Below are 14,022 nucleotides of genomic sequence, written 5' to 3'. Positions count from 1 at the left end.
TAATGAAACTTGCTACTTCTGGTTTGTTGATTTGACCACATTTATAAAAGAAGTTGTATTTATTATTTATAAAAGTAACTGAATATCTCAGTTTTTCAGTATTACAATACTGGGAAAATGTTAATGAGATACTCTTCATATCTTATCAACACTGTTTTGTATTTACAAACCATGTCGAACTGCATTAGGGTGGAAACTGTGATCTGATTGCAAGTAATCATACAGCACGTATCATTGCACAGTCTTACAAGCCGTAAACAGAACTGAGCGCCAAAGATGATTTCCCTTCTGATTCTGCATAGGATCCAAAGGCAACAACAGCAGCTTCAATGGTCAACATCTGAGGAGAAAAATTTGCCTATATTTATTTATTATAACCATAGTAGGGATAATGTAAATTGCTGTCATTTGGAATGTAATTTTGTATTAGCTTATTCTTTTCAAAAATAAAAATGTGTTTGAAGAAGATACTAAAATCTGATGGAAATTTTTGAGCTCATCCATTTGAAATACTCTGGTGACCATGGTCTTCCACTACTCCTGTATTTGCTGCAGCTCTCAGACTGTTCCTTGGATGTTGCCGGTTCCTCTTTAGCTTTAGAAATGTAATTTTCTGCTGCCTAATTTAGGTTAGTCCATCAAAACCTCATTTTCCCCTTTCTCTTGCCTCCGTCCTGACCAAGAGCAGTAGGTAGTGACTGCTAACTAATGAATCTTTCTGGTGGCAGTGAAGATTTTGATTATATGCCCAGACTCCAAATAGAGCCTTTTTGATTTTCTTGTGAATAGGAGGAGAGAAAATATTTGGCCTCATGTGAGCTGAACAGAGGGCTGGTCTTACCTCAGTTCAGCAACAGACACTTCTTTTAATTAGTTGGAGGGTTTTATGTGAAAATGTTTCTGTCCTTACTTGAAACAATCAGAACAGGTGGAGAAAAAAAAACTGATATTGCAGGTTTTGGAGTTGAAGCCTGTGCTGGTTACAGCGGTGCTGCCCTCCCTGCACTGTGGGCCCAGGAGTTCTGCTTGGTTTTAGGCTGTGTAGCACAGGGGTGGTACAGGGACAAAGAAACTTGGGCTGCTGGTAGCCAAAGAGCTAGAACCGCCTGTAAAATGAAGAGCTGCAAATGCCAGGCATTTCAAACTCGGGAGCTCCTTACTCTTCCCCTGCATTTCCATGGAAATACTGCATGTGCTATCACCCAGGACTGTATCCACTCCCCAGTCACTTCTGCGCTGTCTGGCTTTCAGAATTATCTCCGCATCACACGGGCTTCCTTTTTCTGAGGTTTGCAAATATATCACATGACTTCCTGACAGAAATAATTACTGTGAGGTGTGTGACAAGCAATAGGTCCTGGCTACAATTTGACTTTCCAGCATAAGGTGCTAGAGAAACCTTCACCCAAATGAATGGTAGCACCAGTGTGACAGCATAGACAGTTCCATTTTCTGTTTGTATTTGCCCAGCTGCTTCTAGAGAGTTGGTTAGACATCTGCTTCTTCCAAGGGGTGTTCTTAAATAACCTTCTTAAAATAAAGATAGATTAGTATCTAAATAGTTAAGGTTTGGCTTGGGTGACACATGCACGCTGGGAGATAAATAGTCAAGATGGGCTACACAGCTTTTAACCTTCCTTGCGAGGCACTGAGAAGTGAGAAGACACTAGTGTTAGTAGTGGTTTTGTGATGTGGACCTACTCTGGAAACCTTGATTCATTATAAAGAAGAAAAAAGCAGTCATCAGATGTTGCCATCTTTCAGTCTTTATCACCCAAACCGAGAAGTTAAATTCTCTTGTGTCATTTTGCTCAGACTCATGTCCTTTCACATTTTTAAGGACTGCTAAAGCAAGTTATATATAAGTCATTGGTCTAGGGATCTGGTCTATCTCATGGATGGGCATCCTCCAGCTCTACCATTATTTGCTTTTTCCTGGTTTTTGTCCTTTCCTGGCAGGAGAAGATAAATGGGTTCAGGGGAGCAGACCTAACTGGTCTAAAATGGCTTCCAACTCATGGCACCATGCCTGTTGCAAGGGCAGCTCACTGGCCCTGTGGCACAGTGCCTGTTAATGTAGGTTCTTTGCAATTCTGGCCGCCTGTGACTGGAGCAGTGGGTCATGGAGTGCATCTCAGACTGAAGTCCTGCATGACAGCTGTGGGTGGACTTCAGAGAGTCAGCTTCAGCAGCTTTGCTAGAAGGTGCATTGCCCAATTTCAGCTTTGGACTCAGTCTGGCTGGGAGTGAGCCCTCCTGTGTTGCATGCTAGTCCGAGAAATCCCACATCACATTACTTACCACCTGGTTGGCAGCACTTTGTCTCTCGGAAGCACAGCCAAGCAAAGAGACTGGTGTGAAGGTTGTGCATAGGCCTCAAATAGAATGCCTTGTATTTATTTTTCTTGTTCATTTTACCTAAGAACTGAAGAGATCAATGTTCAGAAGTTGCCTGGTTGGGAGCTGTAGCATTGTAGACCAGATTTCGTGATGCTTGTGGAAGGGGTGTGTATTCTTTCATATGATGAGATATATTCAACTCTTACTTATCACCATGGACGAATGCATTTCACTTTCTTGCTAAGAGAAGCTGACTGCTTTTATGTAATTAGCAAAGTTTCTGCTGTCTGCTGTGATGTGTTTTGCAAAGATGTGTGAAATGGCAAAACACACTGGTAGAATGACAAGTGGTAATAATTTATTCTTTCTTAGGGAGTCTTGTACAAAAGTGGACAGGATTAAACCCTCATCAGGAGAAGGGGGTCAGTTCCCAGAGAATACCCCTGCAGCACCTGCAGTCAGAGCACACCTTTTAATGACCGCCATTGTTGGGAAGGGAGGTTTTCCCTGCACACTGCCCTGTGCTCTGCTGTCGCTGCTTATAGAAGATGGCTCAAAGGGAAGGTTTTTTTTTTCCTTCTCCTTTGAGAAGGGAGCAGAGGAAAGAGAGCAGAAAACAGCGGTGTTTTGATGTGCCTGTTTCTTATTCTAGCTGCATAAACACACCAGCGTATTTCTGTAAATTAAATTAAGCAAACCTTTCATGTTCTCTCCCTGCTTCAAGAAAGCTAATGTGGCTGCTTGCAGATTTGCAGCTACAGAGAAGACAAAGATCTCTAGTGTGCACAGACTCAAGTGCTAAGCAGTGTCATGCTGAAAGAACCTGCACGAGCTTTAATAGAATATAAAAGCTTTCTGGGCACCAAGCAAAAATCTGTTTAAATCCCTGACAGGGATGAGAGCACAGCATGTATTATCAGCATACACAGAGACAGGAAGGCTCTTGGAACAGTTACATTTTGGATTTACTGTAATTAAAAGCTTTCAATCTTTCCAAAAAGGTTGAAATGGTGGAAGGAGTAAGTATATGACTTCACCTTTTCACTGTCTCCATACAAATATTTAGGGCTCTTCCCTTTTCTCTGCATGAGTGCCTGACTTATACTGATTCTAATGGCAATATTTCTTGAATGTAAGGGATTCTTGAATGTAAGGGATGCCCATAGGCTTCTCTTTTATATTTATAATCATAATTTGGTACTCAGATTGTGACAGTCCCAAGTGCTTCCTGCCCCACACAGTGAAGGACTGACCCCCACTGTGCACAGCACTGAGCACAGAGAAAAGATTGTCCCCAGGCTGCAATTTCTCATTGAAAGCAGATCTTTTTTCTCGCAAGCACATGTGTAGAGCTGTGTATCTTGAGAGATTAGTGCCTGCAGAGACCCCAGATAAAATGTGGCAGGCGTCCGTGGCGCAGAATGATGCAAGCTGAACTGGAGCAGAAAGTGATGCTTGGTGGATCTGTGGTGAACAGGTCAGATGATGGCGTAATATGCGTGTTATCCTCTAGGAGGAAAATGACTATTTCAGGAAGGTTTGGCTGTAGGCAAGTTTTGTATAAGATTGCCCTTATTTTGAGAACTGATTTGCCAGGCTAAAATCTCTCTGCAAAGAGTCTGTGTAACTCAAGGACTATTAAATTAGTGATCTGTATCAACTGACATAGCTGTAGCTACCAGTTAGAGAAATATAGGGCAGGTGGATGAATGCTTTCTTCAGTATCAAACAACAGCAGGAAAAAATTATTCAGGAGCAGGAAAAGAAGTGCTATAAGGTTGAAAATGTCAACTCAGTCACCAGTAGCAGTGTGTGAAGATGAGAGAGGAAACTGAGAAGGGAAGACCATGGCCACTGAATAGAGGATTCCTGCCTAGTACAAGAGGAAGATGAGTATGTGTCCTGGGTTCAGCAGTAGCAGTCATGTTTCTCCTTTGTGGTAGCTGGTGCAGTGCAAGGAGAAACATGACTGCTACTGCTGAACCCAGGACATTATGCCTCTAATTATTTCATTAAGTGTAAGGTAAATAGGAGCAACTTGAAGGAAGATCTTTCCCTTCTTGGGTGTTAACTAGGTGTGACTGCCACTTCAGTGGTGACAGCCCTCCCTCCAGTTTCAGATACTCGAATAGCAGCAGACAAAGACTAGGAATAGGCAGTGTGGATAAGCTGGTTACTGAATGTTTGGACTGTGACCCCCTTCTTCTTCCAGTCAGGCTGTTAAATATTCATGTAAGTGGGCTCAGACAGATCTGTGCCATCTGTCTGTATTTATATGACTTCATCCAGACAGCTCCAAAACATGTAAAATTTTACCCTCATAACAGCTCTTTAAAGAAAAAGGGATTTCTCACCTATCTGAAGGGAAGAGGAATCAAAACACAGAGAATTTAACAAGTAACTAGATTTATTCATCTAGGCTCCAGCAGGCAGGATTCAAATTCAGCTCTTTTAAGTGCCAGGCCCAGCAGCCAGCCCTGAGGCTCTCAAGTCAGAGATTTTATTTATGCTATAAGGAGTTTTATAGCTCATCTAATGTTGCCCATTAAGCATATATGCAACTAAAAAGGAAACTGGAGACTCTGCCACTGTATGTGCATATGGGTACAGAATGAAAGCATTTGATGAGGAGAAATCAATAGTAAAACCCTTATTCAGGCATCTCAGCCTGCACTGCATTGAGTTGCACACCTTGATGGCCAGATAAAACAGGAGCATTGTGCCAGCTTCAGTAAACAGTGTGCCCATATGGGCAATTCTGTGAGGGAACAGATTGTCATAGCTACGTTTGACCTGGTTTAGAGCAATCATGGATCTCCCTTGGCACCATGGATATGCTGTTGACATTTCAGCAGAGCTGCTTCAAAAAATGAAAGAGAGTGCCACTGTCAGAATAGCATGGACTTTTATAAAAATGAGAAGCAATTTCTACATTTAAATCAAGCAACAAGCCCAGTGCTTTTCACTCTCTCCAGTCAGAGCCACTTAAAGAGTCTTGAGCGGGAAAGATCCACTGAATGGGACAAGTCCACTGAGAAGACAAGCCCAGATTTCAGTATCTGCTATGTTAAGTTACTGTATACGTGGGGTTGTGTTACTCATGCTTCAGATAATTCAGTCTGAAGCTCAGATTCAGTTCTCAGAAGCCCATGCACAGGCAGGTTATCACAGAAGAGGTGTCTGTGAGCTGGCTGAGTGGGGGTGGATGGTTCCGTACCTGCTTCTAGCAGGTGGCAAATGGGGGGTAGCGGCCCACCTCACCTTAGCTTAATTTCTTAGCTGTCCAGGCCCTCAACTTTGTGCCGTTTTTAGACAGGAGTGCATTTTGAAAATAAAAAGGGGTAGTGTGGTGAAGAAACTTCTGTGTGCATTTTGGAAACACACCAGAGGGGTTTGTTGTGCTGTTAACACCATATTGAAATGTTTGCTTCTTTCAAGGATCTTTCTCCTTAGCTTAGTGTTGGAGAATAGCCTTGGGCTTTCAGCTTACTCAACCATGTATTTTTGTTGATTTAATTTTTTTTAACTGTTTTTCAGGCATTGGAAAAAATGTCATCTGTGACCGAACGGCAACTCCCCTGGATGCCTTTAGGATGATGACCGCGGCTCATTATTACCCAAAGCTCATGAGCATCATGGGGAATGTGTTGCGCTTCCTGCCTGCATTCGTGAAGATGAAGCAGCTAATTCAGGAGGGTTACGTAGGGGAGCTGCTGGTGTGCGAGGTGCAGGTTCACAGCGGGAGCCTGCTAGGCAAGAAGTACAACTGGAGCTGTGATGACCTGATGGGAGGTGGAGGCTTGCACTCTGTTGGCACCTATATCATCGACCTCCTGACCTTCCTCACCAGCCAGAAGGCTGTGAAAGTGCACGGGTTGCTCAAGACCTTTGTGAAGCAGACAGACCACATCAAGGGGATACGGCAGATCACCAGCGATGACTTCTGTACGTTTCAGATGGTGTTGGAAGGCGGTGTGTGCTGCACTGTGACGCTCAACTTCAATGTCCCAGGGGAGTTCAAACAAGACATTATTGTGGTGGGTTCAGCAGGGCGGCTGATTGTAATAGGCACTGATCTCTATGGACAGAGCAACAGCTCTCCTCAGCGGGAGCTTCTTCTAAAGGACTCCACACCAGTCAGCAACTCCTTACTTCCGGAGAAGGCCTTCAGTGACATCCCATCCCCCTACCTCCGGGGCACCATTAAGATGGTTCAAGCTGTCAGGCAGGCATTTGAGGATCAGGATGACAGGAGGACCTGGGACGGGAGGCCCCTTACGATGGCTGCCACTTTTGATGACTGTCTATATGCCCTGTGTGTTGTGGACACCATTAAAAAGTCCAACCAGTTGGGGGAGTGGCAGAATATTTCAATCATGACCGAGGAGCCGGAACTGAGCCCGGCATATTTAATCAGCGAAGCCATGCGGAAGAGCAGGATGTCTCTGTACTGCTAGCTCCTCTGTGCTCCTAGGAAAGAATAGGAACCAGACAGCTCTTGAAGGAAATGGTAATTCAGCCCCTGTGAAGGGTTTGGGCATCTTAGAAATAGCTGAGGATACAGGAGAAGGAAATATGGTGTGTGGATCAACTCAATCTGTTGGTGGCTAAATGCCAAAGTGATAAGGTCCTCTGAAGTGCCCAAAAACAGATAGGAGACTGAAGAGCTGACATAACTGTTTTGATAACAGTATTAGCTGGCTGATGGGAAAGAGATATCATGGACTCACCTCCTGCTTGCAGGTGCTCTAGATTATCCAATTGTGTTTACTGTGAAAGGTTGGGAAGATCCTGTTAGATTTTCCTTACCTACCAGAGGGCTGTGAAGGTACTGTCATGTCGTTAAATTTTCTGTAGTGTCTGACATGAATGGTTCCTACCATGACAGCTGACACCACCATGTTGTAGTACTACACCTCTAACCAACACAGAATAATAGGACTTGGTGTGAAAGTGTCATGTGATATGGAAAATCTTGGCAGCTCACTTTTCATACAGCTTGTTAGGAGCTTCTCTGTGTTGGTTTAACTAGTTGGGTTTTGTTTTGTTTTGTTTTTGTTTTTTGGGGGGGTTTTGTTTGGTTGTGTTGTTTTTTTTTTTTAAGCACAATTAAGTAGGAAAACATGTGGCTTTTAAAACAAAGCAGTCCTCAACCACAGTGCGTGCCCTGCTATTGGAAGAGGGTCTTCTGCGAGCTCCAAGTAAGCTTCAATGTTAACTGCGCAGATTTGTTGATCAAAATGGGTTGTGCAAAACTTTCATGGATGGCAAGTGGCAAGATGTAGTAGTGATACTGGGTTTTATTATACAGCTGAACTCAGGCTAGTCTTATAGAGGTTTACACATCGTTTCCTGTGTCTGGAACTGGCTTTTGAGTGAATTCATTGCTCATTTTGGTAGTAGGTGGAAAACGGCAGAAATACAACCCGAAACTACGATGCTCAGACAAGCAGTGTTCTTTTAAACCTTTGTGAACTCACACTTCAGAGATGCACATTGACAATTAATTTGATGTAGCTCAACCCAGAAGCTTTCACCTCCAAGTGCTGAGTGTGAGTGAAAAACGAAAGGGATGACAAAATTTCCTGTCAATTTCCAGGGGAAAAAATTAAATAAGACCCTCACCTCTTCACCTCCTTAAAGGCACCAGCTACTGGTACTGTAGTAATTGTTCCCTGTCATCAGGGCAGGGTGCATACTCTTTTAGTATGCTTGTCCTGTTCTTGTTAATATTTTAGATTGCAGTCTTGAAATAATACATTCTTTTGAGAATATATTCTTGAAAGAATGTAATGAAAGGCACATGAGTTATCCCATTGAACAGGGATGCTGATATTCTGCCTAAAGCTGCTGCAGTGCATATATGTTTACAGTGCTAGGTCGTCAGAAAAAAAAAAAGTAGAACATGAGCATATAGCACTAAATTATATTAAACTTGAGGAAAAAACCCTTTTCAGGGTTTTCTGTTAATTTTGACTAGGGGAAAGAAGAGAACATTTGGATGAGCAGTAAATTAGAGGAGAAGATATGATGCTGTTTCTCCAGGCCATCACAGTAGTGTTGCCATTTTAGGTTAGAAAGAGAACGGTCAGAATAATTTATATTTTTTTATTTAAAGCACTCACAGTTCTGCTATTTTTAGGAGCACTAAGTTCTTCTCTAGGGCTTATCCTACAGATTACTCTCTCTGACTGCTGTATGCTTCTGCCTGTCCTATGCCTAGTTTTAGAGCTTCATGGTTTTGAACAGGAAGGTGTCAATAGTGTGGTTCATCTCATCTGATTTGAGCCAGCTGAAAGTCAAGTGTCTTGTCCTGATCAGCTGTACAAGGACACAGTAGTCAATACAGAACGAGCTCTCCAAAGGCTGACTCAGTTCATCCTGAGATGAATATAGAAGGAGATGCCTGCTGGAGAGTCTTGTTTGTTCTTCTTTGCAGAGAGTCCTGGCTTCTAAATTTTCAGATGGCTAAAGCTAGGGAACTTGACTCCCACCCCAAAATTATTAATGTGTGGTTAATTTCTGAAGAACGTATGTGCAACCCTTCCTGAAATATTCCCCAAAGTGTAATAGTGTGACTGATGAAGGAATAATGTAATACTGCAAAGCCACACCCTAATGGAGAATTGTTTCTGTCCATGTTGTTCTGCCACTTCTAGCAACTGTCTCTGAGGTTGACTGCTTCTGTTAAGACCTCAGGCAAGCTTTCATCATTCCTTCTTGGAAGCAGCCCTTGACAAGTTTGGATGTTTTTCCTAAGATTTGATTTCTCTGAGAATTCCTGAGGTAGTATTTGTGCCAACAGGAACTTCCCATTGTAATTGTTGTGGTATACCAAGCTGTCCAGTTCCTGCCCTGAAAAGAACACAGAGAAATACAGAAGAGAGAATTTGAGCAAGAAATCATACCTCTTTCTCTCTCCTGAAAAATGGAATTAGCTCCAAGAGGATCAAGGGAGCTTGCATAGTAAGGCAAAAGCCTCTTATTGAGAACGGTGGCTATCTCAACTCATGAATGCGAGCCCGATGGATAATTAACCATGTCCTGTTAAACATCGTCCAAATCTGGAACTAAACATGGACCAAAATGTATGTGAGTCTTGCTTCTTAGTGGTTTGGCAGGTATGCTGGAATTGCCATTCAAGTCTTTGCACCTAGTTTTAGTTCACAGATGTTGGCAGTTTTTCCTATCTGTATGTTCTTATTTTATCTTTCTGCGTTTTGTGATGACAGCTGGAAGAAGTCCTGCAGTGAACAGCTCCAGGTGAGACACAGTGTGTAAGGGATAGTACTACTGAGCTCAACCTTTCTGTCCTGGATCCAAAGGCTTAGCTGACAGGCATCATCTATCCATTGTGCAGACTTACTGATGCAGACAGTGCTGCTTAGCAGAAAGAAAATCTAATGCGTTAGTTCCATAGCCATCTGATGCTTGGGTTAGTACTACCTTGTAAATGGGTTGCATCCTGTACAGCTCATTGTGCGATCAGAGTGCTGGCCCCAGAGGGGCAGGCAGAATGACCAGGGCAGGGTGGGACCTCCTCTTCTGACAGCAACAGCGATCTTATGCTAGAATTAGGTGAAGGTGTTATCTAACTGGGATGGCAGCAGTAACTGCATACATCCAGGATTGTATGTCAGTTTTTCCATTCTCTAGGAGGTGAAGGTGCTGTAGTGTCAAGTGTAAAGATACTCATCTTCCACCTGGTTTAGAGGTGGAAGGAACTGGTTCATTTATAGAATCTGTATTACTATTCTGATAAATTGTTACTTTACAGTCTGGGATCTTTCTTGGCAGCATCAAGCCCTCTGCTCTTCTGGTACAGTTTAAAGTACATTGAATTGCCCTAAGTAGCCTCTGGAGTTCACTGTGTTTAGGAATATTGGGCAGCAGAAACGTACTTGACTGAAGTCAGAAGTGGTACCTCACCAGGAAACATGTATTTGGAATTGCACTTTTAATGCTGTTCTTTAATGCTGTGCCACAAGTTTTGAGATGAATGCTGCTAGAATTGGTGCAGGCCTAATAGCCAAACAGTGGCTACTGGTGGAATTTACAGTAGCCCACATTGAGCTTGTTCATACACTAGGCAAGAAGTGGTCATTCCTCTTACCCAGGGCTGCTGTTGGAGAGTCTCTTTCCCTTCCTATCAACCTGTGCACATAGGACACTGAACCTTGTGGTCTGTTGCCAAAGACAAGGAAGAGCCAAAGTGTGAGCCCATGTGAAATCTTCTGTTGCTCTGTAGGGGTCTGCTCCAATGGTCAGCTGAAAAACGATGTTGTATTTTCCATGGCAATTGCACTGGGGTCTACAGCAAGGGTAGGGCAAGACTATGCTGTGCAACAGCAGGGCACAGGTGACTCCTTCCATGGGTCTAAAGGGAGAGTGCTGACTGCAGGGAGTGACAAGAAGGTTGGTCTGCAGTCTGGTACCTATATGCTTGTGCCAACAGGGAGAATAATACGCTGGTCATGTGCAGAGGGTGAGGGCTGAACCTCCTGAGGGTGACAGCAGCAGCCTTGCTCCATCTCTGTGTTTGGGAGCCTGAGAAGGGACCCTGCCTTCGGGGAAGCAGTATCTGTTCTGTTCTCCTGCTAGATCCATGCATGTCCTCAGTGCTGAGCTCAGTCCTATGTAGAGGAATAAGAACTCTGCAAGAGCTTGGGGTTTCCTGTATCTAATATTGCGCATGTGTAAAATTAGTAGTACTTTAGCTGTGTAGTTAGAAAATGCCAAGTAGAGATGATATGCCCTTACCCATGCAGCCAGTATGGCAGAGAATCAGGGCATGCATAGGTGAGTTTAGGCTCAGGATGGGCTGCTGTGGAGTTCATCTTTTGCTTTGGCTGAAAGCATGAGAAATTCCTGCCCAGCCAGCATAGGGCAATCACAGGCACTCTCCACTTTGTGCTTAGTGTTTCCTTCTTTACAATAGCTTTCAAATCGGTGACTGTGCAAGTGAACAGCCGTCCTGGAAGTTCAGCCATTCAAAAAAAAGGGAAGTTTTTCTGCTGCGTGTGGTCACAGCACAAGGACAATTCAATTTCTCTGTTACCTTGTTTATTTCTGTGTCCATACAAATGTGGAAAAGACCCAGACAATTTAAAATGACTCATTCATCTACCAAAAAAACCCGCATATTTTATTAATGGGGAAAGGTAAATATAGTACCTTGATGTTGTTCCTTGCAGAGCTTCAGAAATTACTGAAGACAGAATTTGTTGCTGGAATTTTTATATTTGACTTTTATCTATGGCCTTCAATTTAAAATATTGCACATTATGAGGTCAATTCAATGTTAAGTTCTGTATTTATAAGGGTTTAAAAGTACCCAGCAAACTTTTGACATCCACTTTGTGATGTTGCAGTGGCCCAGTGATGGACCCTTAAGTACATATGAAACTCAGCACCGGACTCTTTGACCTCTGCAGTGGACTCTGGATATCTAGGACTTGTTGCGAAGTGGCAGGATTATTCAGGACAGCAGTTTCTTGTTGTTGTTGTTGTTGTTGAAGTTGTTACTTGTGGGGAGCAAAGTTTGTAAATTCTAGAGATGAAGTATGACTGAAGAATAATTGGCAGTCTTGTCTGCTTTAAAATTTCCTCTCTCTTTGAGCTGCTGGATGAAGTTTGTCCAATAAAAACAATTTCCCCTTAACAATAACTTCCATTTGCTCACAGAAAGAAGACATTTTAAGTAAATGGGACTATACATAACGCTGCATTCATGAACTGATGTCATAACCTCATGACTTACTGTATGAAGCCAGAGCCCAGGCAAGAAATAACTTTTCAAAGCTGCCAAATTGAAGCCTTGGGGTTGGGGAATGAAGGGTATCAGCTTAGGTCAAACTGAAATAGCTTTTATTCAGCATTTTCAAGTTAAATGAATAAACAGAATGGCTATGGTCAATGTAAAACTGAACACACAACATGTTTGTAGAAAATCAGTTAAGTTTTTTCTTTCGCAATTAAGTTCCATTTTTTAAGACTGCTGTTTTAAAATGAAAAGGTTAAAAAAAGCCATCTTTTATTATGTCTTGGCGTGTATGAAATTAACTGTTTGGGGTTGGGTGTGGATTTTTGCTTGTTTTTGTTTTTGTTTTGTTTGTTGGTTTAAGTTCATACTTTAAAAAATCCCATCTGTTAGGTTTAGAATCATAGAATCATTTAAAGGTGTCCAGTGAATTCAGCTGTCCTTGGGCAGGTTTGGCTCTGAACCTGCAGCTGTCAGTTTCATGCAGTGACCCCACTTCTAGCGTCTGAATTTGGCTGTCTGGGTTTCATTTGTGTCTTCTTGTGGCAGTGGGAAAACTCGTTCATTATGTGGCATTCGCTACAGATAATCAAGATATGTTTTGCAGCAGTGCCAGTCATCATCTTTAAAAGCACTTAATTCTATTAATTTGTTTACCATGGTTATTTATGACCTTCCAGCCATGCGCTGTCTGTGACTTCATTTTTGTTTTACACCAGCTGTCAGACTCGCTTCCCTCCTCTTTCTGTTTCTCATTCCACGGCAAGCTGCGAGGCGAGCCTCCCTTGTTTCCCGCTGAGCTTGCGCTCAGTCTGTGTTACACACGGCATACAGGGTGCCTAACCTACAACTTGAAGTAACTTTTAACAGAGATTCATTAAAGAATATGTCAATACCACAACTGCTCAAGAACATGGCATAGTGAATGCCTGGCCAGGGCAGGAATCAAAGCTCCCTGCTATGCTGTGCTTCACAGGCAACACTCACTGTTTCTCTCTGTACTGGTTTTATTTGATTTTGAAAATGAGAATATGTTCAGTTTGTTGCCGTGTCAATATTAAGTGTATATTTATTGTTTTTCAGACATACATACATATATATAAATGCTATATATATAATGTCAACGCATGGACATATGTACAGTAGATATTTTAAAGAGCTATTTATCAAGAAAAGTAAGTGTTATAAGTAAACAGAGTTTATATTTTATATATTATGTAGATAGCAAAAAAAAAGTGGTTAAATTATAGTAGGACTTTGGGGGTGGGGTTGGAGAAATGGGCATGGGCTGGTTCTAGCATTTTAAATAGCCAAACTACTTTGTACGGAAGCTGCCTGCTGTGCCTCTCGGCTGCAATATCTGTTTGTTTCTTCTTCTGGAAGATGATGTGCATTGTTACTTTTACATTGCTTGGGGAATGTGGTTAGTTTATTCTCAGCCAACTGGTATGTGCTGCTTAAAACATGGTTTCCTGCTGTTCTGCATATTTGCATTGATGGAATAAAAGGATCTTAACTGGCAAATAAAGACGTAAAAGGATGTGATCTCTCTCAGCTGTCTGTTATTTTTCCCCATACTTGTATTTCTGGGGGAGGCAGTAACCATCACCTTTGGTTTCTGGCCTGCCTGTTAAGTTCAGCACATCTGAGTAAAATATATCGGCTTTGACCGAAGGAGAAAAGAAGTTTTAACGCAAAACTAGTGAGAGGTCATGACAGGGGCTGAACTGACACCTGCTGGAGTGATGTGTCCTGAGGACTTTCTTATGGATTTCCTTTTTCTCCTGAATCCTTTCTCTCCTCCTTTCTTCAGTACAGCCTAGAGATCCTCCTCCTACCTTCTCACCGGTGTCTTGGGTGGGATACCTTTGCCTTCTCTGTCCTCATCTCCCTCCACTGACTTCCATGTCCCTACCCAATCC

General features: G+C 42.6%; 1 protein-coding gene across 2 annotated transcripts in view; it reads left to right on the top strand.

Moving 5' to 3' along the window:
• Positions 1 to 13,645, top strand: part of GFOD1 (Gfo/Idh/MocA-like oxidoreductase domain containing 1) — a 78,350-nt gene extending 64,705 nt beyond the window's left edge. The window contains exons 1-2 of one of the 2 annotated variants that reach the window (XM_062617930.1): positions 2,320 to 2,505; positions 5,878 to 13,645. In XM_062617930.1, coding sequence (XP_062473914.1) covers positions 5,934 to 6,797 — 864 coding nt within the window. In that variant the 5' untranslated portion in view covers positions 2,320 to 2,505; positions 5,878 to 5,933 and the 3' untranslated portion in view covers positions 6,798 to 13,645. Of the gene's footprint in view, positions 1 to 2,319; positions 2,506 to 5,877 lie in introns of those variants that run through there. The other variant, XM_062617929.1, reaches the window with a different exon arrangement.
• The last annotated feature ends 377 nt before the right edge of the window (positions 13,646 to 14,022 follow it).

This window comes from Pezoporus occidentalis, unplaced genomic scaffold (genome assembly GCF_034315485.1).
Source record: "Pezoporus occidentalis ecotype Australia unplaced genomic scaffold, CSIRO_AGI_Poc_V1 ctg2, whole genome shotgun sequence".
In the NCBI taxonomy this organism is placed as follows: domain Eukaryota; kingdom Metazoa; phylum Chordata; class Aves; order Psittaciformes; family Psittacidae; genus Pezoporus; species Pezoporus occidentalis.
This window is presented reverse-complemented; position numbering and strand designations above follow the sequence as displayed.